The 17,273-nt window shown below is 36.5% G+C and overlaps 2 protein-coding genes across 6 annotated transcripts in view; one reads left to right on the top strand and one right to left on the bottom strand.

Annotated features, from left to right (window-relative positions):
• The window catches only part of commd8 (COMM domain containing 8), a 53,598-nt gene extending 46,813 nt beyond the window's left edge, over positions 1 to 6,785 (bottom strand). Inside the window, exon 1 of the mRNA XM_088627351.1 lies at positions 6,662 to 6,785. Within this exon, the coding sequence (XP_088483477.1) occupies positions 6,662 to 6,706 (45 nt within the window). The 5' untranslated portion in view covers positions 6,707 to 6,785. The remainder of the gene's footprint in view (positions 1 to 6,661) is intronic.
• A 4,502-nt stretch (positions 6,786 to 11,287) lies between these two features.
• The window catches only part of atp10d (ATPase phospholipid transporting 10D), a 66,306-nt gene continuing 60,320 nt past the window's right edge, over positions 11,288 to 17,273 (top strand). For 3 of the 5 annotated variants that reach the window (XM_088627307.1, XM_088627297.1, XM_088627314.1), the window contains exons 1-2: positions 11,288 to 11,616; positions 12,205 to 12,250. The gene's annotated coding sequence lies outside the window, so the exon portion shown is untranslated. The remainder of the gene's footprint in view (positions 11,617 to 12,204; positions 12,251 to 17,273) is intronic. The other 2 variants (XM_088627330.1, XM_088627322.1) reach the window with 1 other exon arrangement.

Here is a 17,273-nt window from a genome sequence, read left to right as displayed (position 1 = left end):
AACTTGGCAATGCAAGCTTACCTCTGAGCATTAAAAAAGGCAATTATTTGAACAGATACATACTTTTAACTATTGAGTTAACAAAAATAGAATTTTTCTTACATATACAAAGACATTAAAAGCATGCTTTATGTATAGATATTTGTAAATTACTTGCAAGAATTAGGCTGCAGCATTACCACCTTGCATCTGATCCTTTTATATCTTAGAAGCTAAACAAACCCGGGCCAAGTTAGTACTGAAATGGGATATTTTGAAGGAAATACTCTTTGGATGAGGATTTCAAAATCAGTGCTCCAGTACGGTGACTTGGGACCGAAGGGTAAATTTAACTGTGGGTTTCTACAATCTGGCCTTCCTAAAATCCCTCCTTAATTCAATTGGTGGGGAAATTTCTCACATCTGTGTGTGATCTGTTGAGCTGATGGTGAGTAATGGCTGCCACATATTACTCAGTGCTACACTTTATGGAAAGTTCATAAAGTGCATGCACTTCAGTGTGTAAAGTCCTCCTATGGACACCTTCCAATGTGTAAATTGCTTTGGGATAAAAAAATGGAAAGCAAGAAATAATGATGAAAGGATTAAAAACGAATGTAAAAACTGATAAAGTACTGCACAGTAACATTCTTCTTCTAGAAAGCGGAGAACATAAGAAATAATCTGTTTTAATGTCTTTTAAAATGCAGATGACTATAATGTAAGCAAAGACTGCTGAACAGAAAGGAACAAATTAAAACAATGTAGAAAATGTTCTAAAAAGAAGTCGCTGACCACCTAATCTCCATAATCTTCTTGTTCGCAGCTCCCTTGACCGCCCTCAGCATTCATCCACACCAGACACTTTCCCCTGCAACAGAACTCACTGCATCACCTGTAAATATATATCCAATACCACGCACATGCAAGGCACCTCTGGACAATTCTGGATCACTCAGATGATATTTTGTACCTCCAGCAACCTTATTTACTGCATCTCTTGCAGAAAATGCCCAGCTATCTACATTGGTGAAACAGGAAGGAGACTGTGAGACCGTTTCAGAGACCAGGTTAGGGCTGTGAGGATCAAAGATCTCTCCAAGTGCATAGTTTCCCATTTCACCTCTAACAGCCACAGTCATACTGATCTCTCTGTCTGTGTTCTCAAAGATCACGTTTTGGTACTCCTATTACAGAAAGACATGCGAAACCAACATTATCCTGAAACTATGATCGCACCTTCCCCCTTCTCTCAATGACAGACTCATTCCTTCTGATCCTCTCTATTCATTTGCAGGTTTTGACTTCACACTTCTCTTCACCTCTCTCAACTTCACACCATCTGAGTGTCCACTCTGCTTTGCCCCCTCTCCACTAGCAGCTATTGTTCTCCTGTGCTTTATCAGTTGCTGATTTTCCTCTCTCTCACACACCTGACGAAGACTCCACAGCTGAAACGTTGCGTTTATTATCAACTCAGATCACTACTCTAAATCTTTGCACTAGTACAGAAAAACTAGAAAAAACAGCACATGTTCAATGGGTCATTGAAAATATATAACATGTACCATTAACAATGTCAATGGTAAACAACCCTTAATATTACAACAAACGTACCCCATGGATTTGTAAAGGAGTATTTGATGATAATTTTCTCTGATTCTCCATAAAAGTATATGGATACTCTTAGAAATTAGAATTGCCTCAGCAAGAGAATTCTATGGAATACCCAACTCACCTTGCGGTCTTTGTGGGTCCTAATGTATGTATACAGTATACTGTATGTGTACATCCTCCTGTGGCATGGATTACACAGTTGGAGAAATATAAGCAAAAACTTTCATTACTATGTCTATGGTCTATGTGGGTCCGTATGCCCCCAGTATAGTGTTGGGGAAACTATACAATAGAAAGGTGCCATCCTTCGGAATGAGATGTAAAAGCGAAGTCCTGACTCTGTTGTCATGAAAAATCCCAGGGTGTTTCTCCAAAAAGTAGGCATGTTATGTTGCCCCGCCATCCTGGTCAAATTTCCCATTGGTCTTTACCAATCAAGGCCTCATAATAATCCCCATCTATGAACTGGCTACATTACTCTGTTCTCCTCTCCACTGATAGCTGGTCTGTGGTGAGTGTACTGGTGCACTATGACTACAATCACATCATCCAGGTGGATGCTGCACATTGGTGGTGGAGTGTCCAGAAAAGCACTACAGTATGAAAGCCTAAGGAATTATTATTTATATCAACAAGTCAACCGTGCTAACTTTAACCAAGCCCTGTATTTGAAGCTCATGTTCTTAATGTTGTGAAGGTGTTTTGTTTCAGCATGCTTTTGTCTTTTCCAGACTTGAGTATTCTAATGCAATGCCTGCTGGTGTATCAACATACAGTATGCGCTTATTAAGTTGCAACATGTTCAGAACCCAGCTGCACATATCTTAACTATAACTAAAATACAAGAGCATACAGTACACCTCCTGTTTTAACCTAATAGCACTATTTCCCTGTAGATTTAAGAAAAAAAAATCAAAATACTGTTACACCTTTACAAGAGTTTTTCTCCTGACTACATCAGTGAACTGCTGACACCCCTTATAATCACACATTGTTTGCTATCTTTGGATCCTGGTCTTTTTTTCAGTTCCCAAAGCCAGGCTTTAACCTTTTTCTTGTTGCAAGGTTACAGAATGATTTCCCAGCCTTTACTAGAACTTGCATCTCAGTCAGAATGTACTAATCATGTCTTAGAACTCTTATTGATACTTTAGCTTTATATTTACTTTCCCGTTTATGACCCCCTAATAATCCCCATCTACTGTATGAACTAGCTTCATCACCTTGCTCTCCTCTTAACTGATAGCTGGTCTGTAGTGTGTGCTCCTTAGAATGATGTATTTTTACCAGCATTATCACATCATCACATCACTTCCAATAATCACTTATGCTATTCATAGCAGAGAGCCTCTCTTGGGAAGCACTGGGCACAGGGCAGGACACACTCTAGACAAGACACCACTGCGCACTCACAGACACAAACACGAAAACGGAGGTAAAACTCCTGATTTGGTCAATTCAAGTTTAATGCAATGCAAACATGATGTTGATGTTTTGTATATACTGAAAAAAAAACAAGATATATATAGTTGTCTTACTACCATACTTTGGCCTATATGGTTATAGAGAAAGTCGAAGTATGCAGATATTTAACCTGAGCTCTGCCAGTGCAAAATGATTTGTAGTTACAAGGTTCTAGGTGTTTGTATAAATAAAGATATATTCCCTCGAGTAAGTCATTAGAAAAAATACTACTGTACATATACATGCAAATACTGGTTGAGGGAACCTGTTTGTTTATAGTTCTTGGAACACCCAGTTTTTTGTAAACTATTTGTAAATGAAAAAAATCTTGAGTCATCCTGAAAGAAGCTTTTATTTAAATTATTGTATTTCCAGATTTGCAGGTCTCCATTTGCACTTTAGGCTATATGCTAACTTTGTAATGGTTTCTTACTAAAATGCATACAGTTAAAAAAAATACAAACCTGCTTTTCATCTATTATACCAATATAATGAATAAATAAATATTTATTGTTTTAAAAAAATACAAACCTGCTTTTCATCTATTATGCCAATGTAATGAATAAAGAATTATCTATTGTTTATGTATGTACTTTTTTAATAATGTACTGCATTTGGGTTTCTTTGACAGACCACTATTGATTACAAATGGATACCAACACTGAGTATTACTGAGTATTACGGAGACTAGCTTCAACCTTTACATAATTTAATATTACCACAGCACTAAATATGGAAGGATTTTCCATTCCAACAGCCAAAAACATCTAAAAATCTATAAGAAGCACTTTACTGGAATTGTTTTGTTTTGTTGTTACTCTGCTACTTAATCTGTTGAAAAAGCAGTAAGAAAAATATTTTTTTCTGAAGCAGACTTATTACAGACTTTTTAAACAAAATCTCCTGAATTCAAAACAAAAACTGTTCTTAACATTAAATTAAATCACTTCAATCAGTCCCACAGCTGCTGTATCTTTTGATGTTGATGAGTGGGCAGATTACACAATCATGTTACAGATGCTTTACCATAATAAATACTATAATAAAGCCTGACTTTATTTAAAGCACAATTAACTCCTTGTGCAGCCATTAGGCTATTCCTCCGTTTCCACAAAGTCTGTAAAATATTATTACGTCATGGGGATGCAAGTGGCTAGGAAACAGCAGATTGAAAAGTCTTGGTAACCTAGAACTCAGTTTGACTGAAAACAAAAGCAGGAAACCTAATTAAAAAAAGAAGTAGAGCATGGTTTATCTCAGCATACAACACAACCTATTATAAAAAGAAGATTAAGCGCTTTTTCATTTCCCTTTTTGTGTCTATTTTTCCTCATTTTTCTGCATCGTTTAATGTTACAACATGTAAATAAGTAATGGAAATAAAAGGCTTTACACATCATTTAATTTGTAGAACAGAATGCTCAGACTTGCAGTAATTAAATCAAGGGACCATACTTCTCTATCAAAAGCTTATAAGCCTAAGTCTTCAAAGTCTTCAAAGACTAAGTCTTCAAAAATAACTTTGCATTATTTTATGGCAAGCCTGTTTTTGCACTATTTTGCATACTTCTCTCAACAACATTCACAATGGGCAGATTATCATCACCACCAATTTCAATAACCGCTTATCCTATTGAGGGTCACGGACAGTACACTCTGGACAGGACACCAGTTCACTGCAGGACAAACACAAACACACACTCAAACCAGGGCCAATTTTACACAGGCCAAATAACCTACAAGCAAGTCTTTAGATGTTGTGAGGAAACTGGAGGACCTGGAGAAAACCCTACCAAACATGGGGAGAATATGCAAAATCCACTTATATAGCGCCCCAGGAATTGAACCCAAGGCCGTAGTGCAACAATGCTATCCACTGTGCTGCCCCAGGCAGATTATCTCATGTAAAAATCCCAACAACTCTTTCTTATGAGCTGGACAGTCAACTGAAGAAATTACCCTTTACTTTCTAGTACAGAACTGCTCCTCTTACATTACAAATTGTGTCTGTTTATTCTTTAAATAATTCACTTAAACATTTTTTTCATTATAGCATATCATGAGGCAGCATGGTGGCATAGCAGTTTTAACTCCTGCCTTGGGTCTTTGGCTTTAAATCACCTGGAGCACCGTCTACTTAATATATTCTTCCTCATGGGGTTTTCACTGGCTGCTTCAATTTCTTCTCACAAGCTGTCTAGGTTAATTGGCATCTCTAAACTGTCTAAACTGCATTTAGAACTAGAAGTTCAAATTTTTACTTTCTTATTCTCAAGCCATTCCACCTTCCATTGTCCTGCTGAAAGATGTGCTTTTGTGCCAGTTCGAGGTCAGAAGCAAGTTTTACTCTAAAGTTTGCCAGTACTTTGCTCTACCTACTGTATGTTTTCTTCATTACTCAGAGCCAGCAACGGGTGACTATTGAGTTTTTCTAATTGCACTCAATATCCTTTTTCACATATATTTCTAAAAAAAAAAAAAAACTGGATCGAATCTTTAGTTGTTAGATTTATCACACAAAATAAATGTGAATAAAGAAAATATATTGTGAAACTTTTTTAATGCATGCTTTGCCACTAACTGCAGATGTATATTAAATATACATTTTTCACTGTCACTTTACATTGCAGTTTTTTTCATATTATTTGTATTACAAAATGGTCCTAAGTTTTTAATACTGAAACTCAGTTAATTATTACACATAATATATATACAGTACACAGCACAATTTATATACTTCTGAATAATATTCACAAAAATGTTAGTTCAAGTAGGTAGCTGCATCAGCATGTGTAGGCTGCAAAGGAACAAGTAAAGGTTTATTCCATGCTGAAAAGAGAAGAAAAGAAACAACTTTTTGGCAATAGAGTCTTCTTCGGGTATGAATAAAAGTTAGTTAAGTACTGTTAAGTTAATGGTCATATTTTAATGTCCCACCTATAAATAACAACGAATGTGCATTGGCACCTATAAATCTATTGCCAAATTCAAACAGAAAATCCTCAGGTATAGCAGTAAGCAGAAGTGTTTGTGATATACGATTGCTTACTCCATACTTAAAACTGCAATTTTAAAAACGTCTAACACCAAATTTGAACCTAGGTTTTGTTGACCTGCAAACCGATTGGATTTTTCAAAATCCCTTTGGTATTAAGATTCTTAATACCAAAAACGTTCTTTTTAAAAATAAAGACAGGTTTATTTAGAGTTGATTATATTAGTAGCAGTAACAACTGAAGTGCATGTAACGTAGAACTGGAAAGATGTTATTACTATGCATCATATACGGTGCTTGCATAACCAAGCCAAGATGCACACTAAAAGAAACCAAACACAGTATTTCACACTAAAGTAAACAGCTAAGAATCACTGCACGAAGTGTGTGGACGTTCTAAATCAGCAACAAATACGGTTAACAGCGAACCTGTGCAGTGCTCACCAATTAATTACAAATGTTCGATCTCTTTTAGTGAAGCATTGAAGTGCAGGACGCTTTTATTACAGAACTAAACAGAACGTGGGGCTCAAACTCCCCTTTTCACTTTATTTTACTTTGTGTTATGTTACTACGAACATGTTACACAAAGCGCTTTTTACTCACTTTTGGGCATTCCGTTCTGGGTAATTTTTCAAGCAGTTTTATCATATTTTTTCTTAACTTTTCCTTTGCTCCAAACAGGAACACAAATGTCTCGGAGTCGATCAGCTGACACTTAGTGAAGTCATGTGACCCTTTATTATTTTTCACTGTTTCAAACCGCCAGCAGGAAATTCTGTGGGTGCTTGTGGTCTTTTCTAGTGCAGTGTACGTATACGAAGAACACAAATAAATGCTTAATCGGTATTCTTTTCTATATTTCATTATAAAATACAGATACTTCGCAAGTCTACTTTATGGCTATAAGTTTTGTTATGGCGGAATTAGCTTTATGCATCATTTACTGTATGTTTATCAGATTAATCGTCGAATGAGAGCCCATTTGAGAAAATATTGCTCTCGGTCTAGTTCACTATACTACATACAATAACATGAAGCTCTGTATAGATTATAGGCATTGAATTAAAATTTGGTTTGTATACTGTATACTCTTAGGTTAACATTTCTTGTTATGTACTTAACAATGACAGTAGTTCAAAGTACCCACAGATAGCAGAGCGTTTAATATATGTATGGTATTGAAGCTCACCTTTAAATTCAATAAAATTGTATTTGTAGAACTTAGAATGGAAATGCTAAATATGTTTTTTAAAGAAATTATGGCATTCTTATGGATGGATGGATGGATGAATTTTCAACTAAACTTAGATTTGAACTGGAGAATTTTAACAAACCAAAATGCAACTTGCCAAATAAATATGAGAAGTATGTAACACACGTTATTATTGTAAGACTTTGAGACATTGTGAGATGTTATTTCATAATATGCTATCTTTAAAAAATCAAAAAAATCAGTTTCCATTTCTTGAATTTATTATGACATTCCTGTGATATTTATTTTTGGAAACATCTTATATGATCCCAAGAAAATGAGAGCGAAAAACATTGCTATAATCTAAAACCAAGCAATAAATAATGAGATACGATATTTACAGTAACATAGGCTTATTGTTACGTAGAGTGCTGTAGGTGTAAGCACAGTACTCTTTTATTTTTGTCTGGGGGAGCATATCCACTCCCACATGTTACCGGTGAAACAATGTAGCCTACTATTTATTGTTTTACTGGCTTAGAAAAGTTATCACACTATACCATGATACCAAATGAGCCTGATTGGCTGGTTTATGCGCAGCTAAAGCAAAGCATAAGTATAGAAATACTCAGCATACTGTCCATTCGGATGACAAATGTATTTTATCAGGAAAAGATTGGCAATTAATGTTGGTTATCACAGCGGGCTTGCATTAACAACAAATTCTCACATTAGTAAACACATTTTTATTTTTTTGCCTATTTAAAATGTATAACTCATATAATTATACTGTAAGCACCACCTGTCCAGTTTCCAACCGGACTGACCTGTTTTAGTGTGAAATTCAGTTACATTTTTCTGCCTGTGTGTTTTTAGGTGGGGTTGGAATGCATCATTATTACAGTACATTTCTACAGTATTCTGTAGTGAATACTTTATCAGATTAAGGGGTTGCATTGTTTTGTGAGCGATTCATCCATCAATTTTCTAATCACCACATCCTATTCAGGGTTACGGGGGAACCTGAGCCTTTCTCATCAAACAAAGGGCACAAAGTGGGATAAAGCCAGTCCATGACAGGGCAAACACACAAACATGCAGATGTTTGCAGATGCAGATGAACTCCAACCAGACAATCACATCAGGGCCAATATTCCCAGATGCCAGTTAACCTACCAGTGTGTTTTTGTACTGTGGGAGGAAGCTGGAGCACCTGGAGGAAACTCACAAAAACATGGGGAGAACATACAAACTCCAGGCAGACATCTACATACTGAGGGTCAAACTTATAGACATTTGTGCAAAATCCTAATGAACTAGCAACTAATGTTACTAAATATACTGTAGAATCAGCATAAATGGTTAATTTGTCAAATGAAGAATCAGCTATCTCTAATATAAATAAAATATAAAGTAAAACAAAGCAAAGCAGCCTTATTAGAATGAGACACTTTCTAAGCTGTGTGTACTTTAGGCATATTTATGCAACTGAAGTTTTTAAAGGCTGGTGGCCTATTTGTATACCCCAGTGGGCCTCAGGTTCTTCTGGAAGATCCAGTCCCTATAGTGTTTGCGTCTGAATCAGGATGCATTGGAAGCTAATGGGCAAACTAGGCAGCCACCTGGCCAGTTAAACTGTGACAGACAGTAGTGGCTGTATAGCAAGCAGAAGCATCTTTGTGATTGATGTATCTTAGATAGGCACCCTTAGGCTCTCTTCCTGGGTAGGTCCATGAACTGTGACTGATTGAATTTTGGAGGTGCAGATTCAGATTTTCCACCAGTGGTTTTGCACTGCAACCAGCTACAGCTGTGACTTTACCAGTGGTGTTGGGACCTTAACTCTCCAATAAGCAACAGTAGTTGCAATTTGTAGAAATAGGTTATAAAAACCAGGATCAAATGAATCACTAAAAAAGGCTTTAAGGCTGAAACGTTAATTATTGAAATACTGAAATGTTATACTGGAAATACTAATTACTGTATTTCAAAAATGTTTAATAAAATATTTTAAAGCATAGATTTTCTTAAGAAAGTGATTGTGGACCATTCTTGAAATTCTTGAAATTATATTTACTAAAATGAATTAACAAACAGTTTCAAATGTTGTTCCTGACAAGTGTTAACGGCTCTTAGCAAAACCAAATACAATACAATGTCTTGGTAACACGTTACCTCTTGGTAACCTCTTTGTTGGGATTATCAAATATAGAATTCAATATAATTGATTTTATTGGTATAAATATTAGAGACCACATACTAATTTGAAATTCCCAAATATGAAAAATTGATTTTTGTAATGACATTTTTAATAACAATTTCAGAAATCTGATTGCCTGGATCATTGCACAGTAGTAGTATCTGAAAGTTCTCTGCCCAAGGTTATTCTGTACAAACACTTGGACAACTGTTTACACCCACATGACAGTCAAGTGTTTAGTGGCCCTCAGGTTATTTGAAAATCTGTGTACAACATCACTCAAGGTATTTTAAAAGACATTTAAAAAGCATGTGATCTTTATCTTTTTTTATTTATAAGGACATAACAGCAGTATAAACATCTTTCTGAAAACAACCTTCTATGAGGCCAATATACTGTATATCATGCATAGCACCTGGAACTGGAAATTGGGACCATGCTTTCAGCTGTAAAATACAGAGTGAATCGATTAATGCCAGATGATTTGCACTTTATTATGCCCTAACCTGCCTTCTTTAGTTCATAAAGGGATATACAGTGCCCTCAAGATTTTTTCATAAACCTGACGAAACAGGATCAAAATAGCATAGAACAGAGAAATGTACATGTTGGATCATGTTTTTGTTGAAACAAAAATCATACTGTAACTTTTAAACAGAGTCATATTGTGACATTACAGTCATAGTAGTCATACATATTTTAAGTTCAGAAAATGTAAGAGTCATATACACACCTCTGTAGTTAGTATACTGCATTTATAATTAATAATAATAATAATTGCTTACACTTATATAGTGCTTTTCTGGACACTCCACTCAAGGCACTTTACAGGAAATGGATGGGAGACCTCATGGGAAAAACTGAGGCTGCTGCTGGAAGAGTATTAGTGGGGCCAGCAGGGGGCGCCTACCCTGCGGTCCATGTGGCTCCTAATGCCCTAGTATAGTTATAGGGACACTATACTGTAAACAGGTGCCATCCTTTGGATAAGATGCAAAACCGAGGTCCTGACTCTCTGCAGTCAATCAAAATCCCAAGGCGTTTCTCGAAGAGTAGGGGTGTAACCCTGGTGTCCTACCCAAATTTCCCATTGGCCCTCATCAATCATGGCCTCCTAATAATCCCCATATATGAATTGGCTTCATTACTCTGCTCTCCTACCCACTGATAGCTGATGTGTGGTGGGCGTTCTGGCAGACTATGGCTGCTGTCGCATCATCCAGGTGGATGCTGGACATTGGTGGTGGTGAAGGGGAGTCACCATTACCTGTAAATTGCTTTGAGTGGAGTGTCCAGAAAAGTGCTATATAAGTGTAAGCAATTATTATTATTATTATTATTATTATTATTATTATTATTACCCTCTTGACTTCAGACCTCAAAATGTTCAACTGGATTAAGGCAGACAAGTGAGATTATTTATTTTGTTACTAATTTCTCTGTTGATGTATATGTATACTAAAATGTCAATAGTGGAATGTGAGGTTTTGCACAAGCACAGAATCTGAAAGCAATAAATTCATTCTGATCTTATATAACGATCTTTTGGGCTGCCTGGTCTCTAGACACGAGCAATTGCAAATCTTAAATTCACCACAGTCTCCTGTTCAGGTTGTTCAGATTAAAAAAGAATAATACATTTCCATTTTCTTTCGCATGAGGATGTTCCTTTCATTTAAAAGCTGCTGCACGTACTGTATGCAAAACGCTCGTCTTCAGCTGCTGCTCTAGAAACTGAAGTTTTGTGCTGATTAGAATTGAGAGAATCTGGCTGCTGGAAAGTTACCCTGGTAACAGATCGCAACTCAGCGTTTGATTTAGTATCCTGGCAGCATCGTGAGCTCACTTAAATCAGTTTCTGGGTTTCTTTCATTTTGTCAGGTTCCTTCTGCGATTGCTTTTGGGGAAGTATGAGAGCGAAGCTAAAATAAGCTGCTCTTCGTATTCGATGTACCCTTTTATCCGAAACAGTGGGGGAATTTCTGCTGCTGTTAAATACGAAATGACAATGTGATTCGAGCGGGGAATTGATTTCTGAAAACGCTACAATTCCCGGAGATTTTTATGGACACAAGTTACTGTAAATTCTACTTTTCACATCAGTTTGAAAAAAAAAACACACAAAGGAGATGCATTAGCGGCACAACAGAACTACGGATACTTACGGTACGTACAGTATACATAATGTATCATCAGTCGGGTTCCGGATAAAGAATCTCCGGACGCAAAACTTAAAATGTGTTCATAATGATTGAGAACGGGAGTAGGTTTCACACTACACATTACTCTTACCAAACTTTTGAAAAGAAGCTTGTGTTTATTGTATGTTCGTTTTTACTACGTAAAATCCTTGTCATAATCGTAAATGCGTTAAAATAGTATTGGTACCAAAACGCAATTATGTAAGTATTTAAAAGTAAGAATTATTTTAAAATTGTTTTTTTTTGTCTTGTGTGTATGCCCTTTTCGCACGTGTACTGCTCAGAAATGTAATATTCCACATTATTCTCAATTGTTTCAAAACTTGCACTAAATTGTCTTGTCTGAAAAAAATACCAGTATCAGGTAGAAACAGTTTAAAAAAAAACTTTTTTTTTCTTTAACCACTTACTAAGAATGTAATCTTGTGTTATATATCAGTTGTACATAGGCAAGTAAATGTTAGGTCACTTTTCGAGGATGAGGAAGTGTGTTACAGTTTTGATTTCAGCATTCTTAGTATTACAGTACCATTATTTCATTTTTTACCTCTAGCACCTGGAATGTGAGTCTGAAGGCCACTACTTTGCTACCTCATACAGTAAGTTGACAGACTGGTACACATTATAAAGGCTTTTATAGATAAGAGGTTCTTGTACATATCATTACCACCTTCTAGCCTGATCTTGTCAGATCTCAGAAGTTTGGAAAGGTTGGACAAAGGCAGTACTGCAATGGAAGTCAAGAAAAAATAAGTTGGTTATTTTAGTGGTGTTTGTGGACTGGTAGAACTACTGGTGGAACTCCTTCCTTCTGCATCCAAAATTTAAAAACCAACATCCCACTATGGTGACAGGGGTCACTGTATTGTAGCAGTTTAGGTCCTTGCTTTGTTTTCATTAAAGATTCAATAAGTCTGTAAGCTTAGGGCATCTAACCCCAGTGTACTCACTAAGATATACTTCAGTGTATTTTTGTATTAGAATTTGGTCTTGGTAATACATCACAGAAAAATAAATATCAATATGCAAGAAAATATGTTCTCTTGCATAATATTAAATAAAATATAAACTACTTCAAATCCAGACTCAAAACCTTCTTCTTTAGAAGAGCCTGGTTCCATTCTTTACCCCTCTGCTTCTACGTTTCTTAGTACCACCATCCATGGTCTCCTCTGTATATTGTATTTTATTTAGTATTCTTTTTATTTATTGTTGTTGTCATTCTGTAAAGTGCTTTGAGAAGCCACCTTTAAAGGCGCTATATAAAATAAAGTTTATTATCATTATTATATTTTGCAACTTAAGTTAGACAGTGATTTCTCATCTCTTGTCACACATTAATATATGTATAGTATCAGCAAGGCTGAGTATTATAATTAATTGGTTTCATCCAGTCTTTTACTTGTTTCATCTTTTACCAACAGGCACATAAAACCCTAGTAATTTCAGAAATGCTTTTTATTCTTCTGTTATATAGAGTTTATGATGTGGTGTTTGAACCTTTAAATATTTGGCATGTAGTACAAAGTAAAAACTTTGTATTAGTGGCAGTGTGCCTCATGGAGGTAAATCCCTAGTCCACTTTGTGCACTAGGCAATACAAATAATGTATCTACATCTTTAAAAAGCAAATGAGTTGCTGGGATTCAATTCATCTGCTCATGTAAAGTATGTACTGTAGGTAGATAGGTCCCTTCAGGCCATGAAGGTCCCATGGGGGAATGGGGGCAAGGGCCACCATTTTTCTTGACCATCCAACACTTGGAAGTGGAAGTGATGTGGTCAGCATCACGCTCCAGCTGGCCTTTTACCACCGGAAGGATTAGCCCCCAGTACTCATTTAGAAAGCAGGCTGTGGACCCAGGAGCCATCTGGAAGGAATTAGAGCAACTGAAATCACTTGCCCCTACCTGGGATTGAACCCGGGACCTTCCAGTCAGGAGCTAGACATCCTTGCCATCTGAGCTACCATGGCTCCTATGTAAAGTATTACAAGGCATCTTAACAAAGGAAACTTAAGAAAAGTTTCTGTTCTTTTTACTTTCTGTTTTATCTGCATCCAACATCACATCCTCCACAGATGATGTTAGTTAGAAGTTAAGTACAATGGCTTAACTTAATTAGGCACTGGTGTCATGAAAGACCAGTGTAGATACTGAATATTTTGCAAGTTACCAGAGACATATTTTCTATATAAGTCAATCACTAGCCAGAAAAAAAATAAAGTTTTAGAGAATTTCCAATAATATGTGAAACTGGAACAGGGGGTTCTACTTAAACTTTATGGATAGTGATTAATGTAATAGAGCCATTGTTTAAGATATACATACAGGAAAGCACAGTTGGGGTCACTAGTTGAATGTGATTAATTCTCTTTGTAATTATCTCTTCTGATTGTGCTAGTGTTTTAACCTACATCAAATTACAGGTATAGGTACTGAAGAATCCACATATTAGAAAATGAAGAGTAGTTGTCAGGGATGAATATTCAGATTCCAGTTACATGGGGCTGTGTATTAGGACACTGAAGATCTTAGTTTCTGTAAATGATCTAATTTATTTAGTTGATAAATTAATTACTCAGTTTTGCAGATCTTTCAAAATGCTGTAAAAGCTATAGAGGACATACATGTATGGAGGAAACATAGTACTTGGCACACACCTGGCAAATGACATTTAATGTAAACAAGTTCAGAAAATTGTATGCAGGTTGTAAGTAATATATAAGATTGGAAACAATCAGTGTAAAGAGAACTACATAAGAAAAAAATGCTTGTTTTTATGTTGATGCATCGTTTTCATTTTCTAGATAATATGGGGAAGAAACATAAAGTAATCTGATATTTATTTAATAGATTTTATTGTATGTAAAATTGTGTGATGTCCTCAGTAATATCTCAGTTAGGATATTGTGTATAAAGTTGATCATCATGCTACAGAAACGATGTTGGTCTGAAATCAGCCCAGTCCAAAAAAGAAGGAGCAGACATTCCTGGATGTTAAGGAACTGACAGACTTAAAGGAAAAGACTATAAAGAGAGGTTCAAGTATCAAACATCCTGCAAGGCAACCCACTGGAGTCTTTCAGAAACGACAGTGAAACATGAACCAGGAGGACACAAGCAGAAACGATAGGGAAGTGAATATGAAATGAGGTCAAGGGGCACTTTTTATATATTATTGTAGTCTGTTTTGCCACTCTAATTTGCAGACTTTCCTATATTCTTATGTGTAGAGTGTTCTTATTGCAGCACATAAATAATTGAGCTTCCTCTGCATTTAAGATAATGTTAAATGTGCAGCGTAAACTTACTAATAACAGCTACCAGGTTCTATTGCAAATTAATTTCCTTGGGTAATTCCTTGGGTAATTACCTTGGGTAATTCATTTGCTTGGGGAGGCAAACTGGAACTGTCAACTTTTGCAATGCATTTGACTTTTGAAAGAGCTCACACAGAAACCAGTGTGGTCTGCACTGCAGATATCCCATAGAGTGACATGCACAGCCCCTCTCTAGGTAATGTAAGACTTGACATGCAGTATAAATATCTCCAGTAGGTCTCATGAAATTTTAGAGTCACTGAAAGTTTACATTAGAAATGTACAGAGCAAGTTGTGTGTAACAAAGAAAAACAAACAAATAATATAAAAGCAAAAAAAAAATGAAAAATCATGATTGGCAAAATGAGTACAAATATTAGAGGAAAACGTGATTCAGTCCTAAAATTGGAACAAAAACTTAACATTTTGCAAGACAAGTAACCAAAGCGCAAGGCCAGCACTACTCTGAAGTGGTTTAAGAACAGGGAAGTGTCCTTAACTGGTACAGTCAAAGGGTCTGAATACTTATTCAATCATTTTTTCTCCTTAGTTATTACTAACAATTACTATGACATCTTACTCTTAGAAATCTTCAGGTTTTGAATAAAATATTAAGCATTCAGCATCAAGTCTTGAATAAAATATTACATTTATAAAATGCATATGCATTATTTTATTTTCCAGAATGGGACACTGAATACTTTTGCTATGTAATATATGTATATCATTTGGTAAAGGTCTGAAATGAAAGTTATATGTGCTCTGTGGTGAGTGATAAGCATCTGTAAACACTACTTAAGTGTCTAATAAGTGCAACATACAGTGCCTTGCGAAAGTATTCGGCCCCCTTGAACTTTTCAACCTTTTGCCACATTTCAGGCTTCAAACATAAAGATATAAATTTTTTATTTTATGTGAAGAATCGCCAACAAGTGGGACACAATTGTGAAGTGGAACGAAATCTATTGGATTTTTGAAACTTTTTTAACTAATAAAAAAATGAAAAGTGGGGCGTGCAAAATTATTCGCCCCCCTTGCGTTAATACTTTGTAGAGCCACCTTTTGCTGCGATTACAGCTGCAAGTCGCTTGGGGTATGTCTCTATCAGTTTTGCACATCGAGAGACTGAAATTCTTGCCCATTCTTCCTTGCAAAACAGCTCGAGCTCAGTGAGGTTGGATGGAGAGCGTTTGTGAACAGCAGTTTTCAGCTCTTTCCACAGATTCTCGATTGGATTCAGGTCTGGACTTTGACTTGGCCATTCAAACACCTGGATACGTTTATTTGTGAACCATTCCTTTGTAGATTTTGCTGTATGTTTGGGATCATTGTCTTGTTGGAAGATAAATCTCCGTCCCAGTTTCAGGTCTTTTGCAGACTCCAACAGGTTTTCATCCAGAATGGTCCTGTATTTGGCTGCATCCATCTTCCCCTCAATTTTAACCATCTTCCCTGTCCCTGCTGAAGAAAAGCAGGCCCAAACCATGATGCTGCCACCACCATGTTTGACAGTGGGGATGGTGTGTTGAGGGTGATGAGCTGTGTTGCTTTTACGCCAAACATATCGTTTTGCATTGTGGCCAAAAAGTTCGATTTTGGTTTCATCTGACCAGAGCACCTTCTTCCACATGTTTGGGGTGTCTCCCAGGTGGCTTGTGGCAAACTTTAGACGAGACTTTTTATGGATATCTTTGAGAAATGGCTTTCTTCTTGCCACTCTTCCATAAAGGCCAGATTTGTGCAGTGTAAGACTGATTGTTGTCCTATGGACAGACTCTCCCACCTCAGCTGTAGTTCTCTGCAGTTCATCCAGAGTGATCATGGGCCTCTTGGCTGCATCTCTGATCAGTCTTCTCCTTGTCTGAGCTGAAAGTTTAGAGGGACGGCCAGGTCTTGGTAGATTTGCAGTGGTCTGATACTCCTTCCATTTCAAGATGATCGCTTGCACAGTGCTCCTTGGGATGTTTGAAGCTTGGGAAATCTTTTTGTATCCAAATCCGGCTTTAAACTTCTCCACAACAGTATTACGGACCTGCCTGGTGTGTTCCTTGGTCTTCATGATGCTCTCTGCGCTTTCAACAGAACCTTGAGACTATCACAGAGCAGGTGCATTTATACAGAGACTTGATTACACACAGGTGGATTCTATTTATCACCATCAGTCATTTAGGACAACATTGGATCATTCAGAGATCCTCGCTGAACTTCTGGAGTGAGTTTGCTGTACTGAAAGTAAAGGGGCCGAATAATTTTGCACGCCCCACTTTTCATTTTTTTATTAGTTAAAAAAGTTTCAAAAA

The sequence above is a fragment of the Lepisosteus platostomus genome, chromosome 1 (assembly GCF_059453375.1).
Source record: "Lepisosteus platostomus isolate fLepPlt1 chromosome 1, fLepPlt1.hap1, whole genome shotgun sequence".
Classification (NCBI taxonomy): Eukaryota; Metazoa; Chordata; class Actinopteri; order Semionotiformes; family Lepisosteidae; genus Lepisosteus; species Lepisosteus platostomus.
The sequence above is the reverse complement of the archived record's forward strand: the minus strand, read 5'-3'. Positions and strand labels throughout refer to the sequence as shown.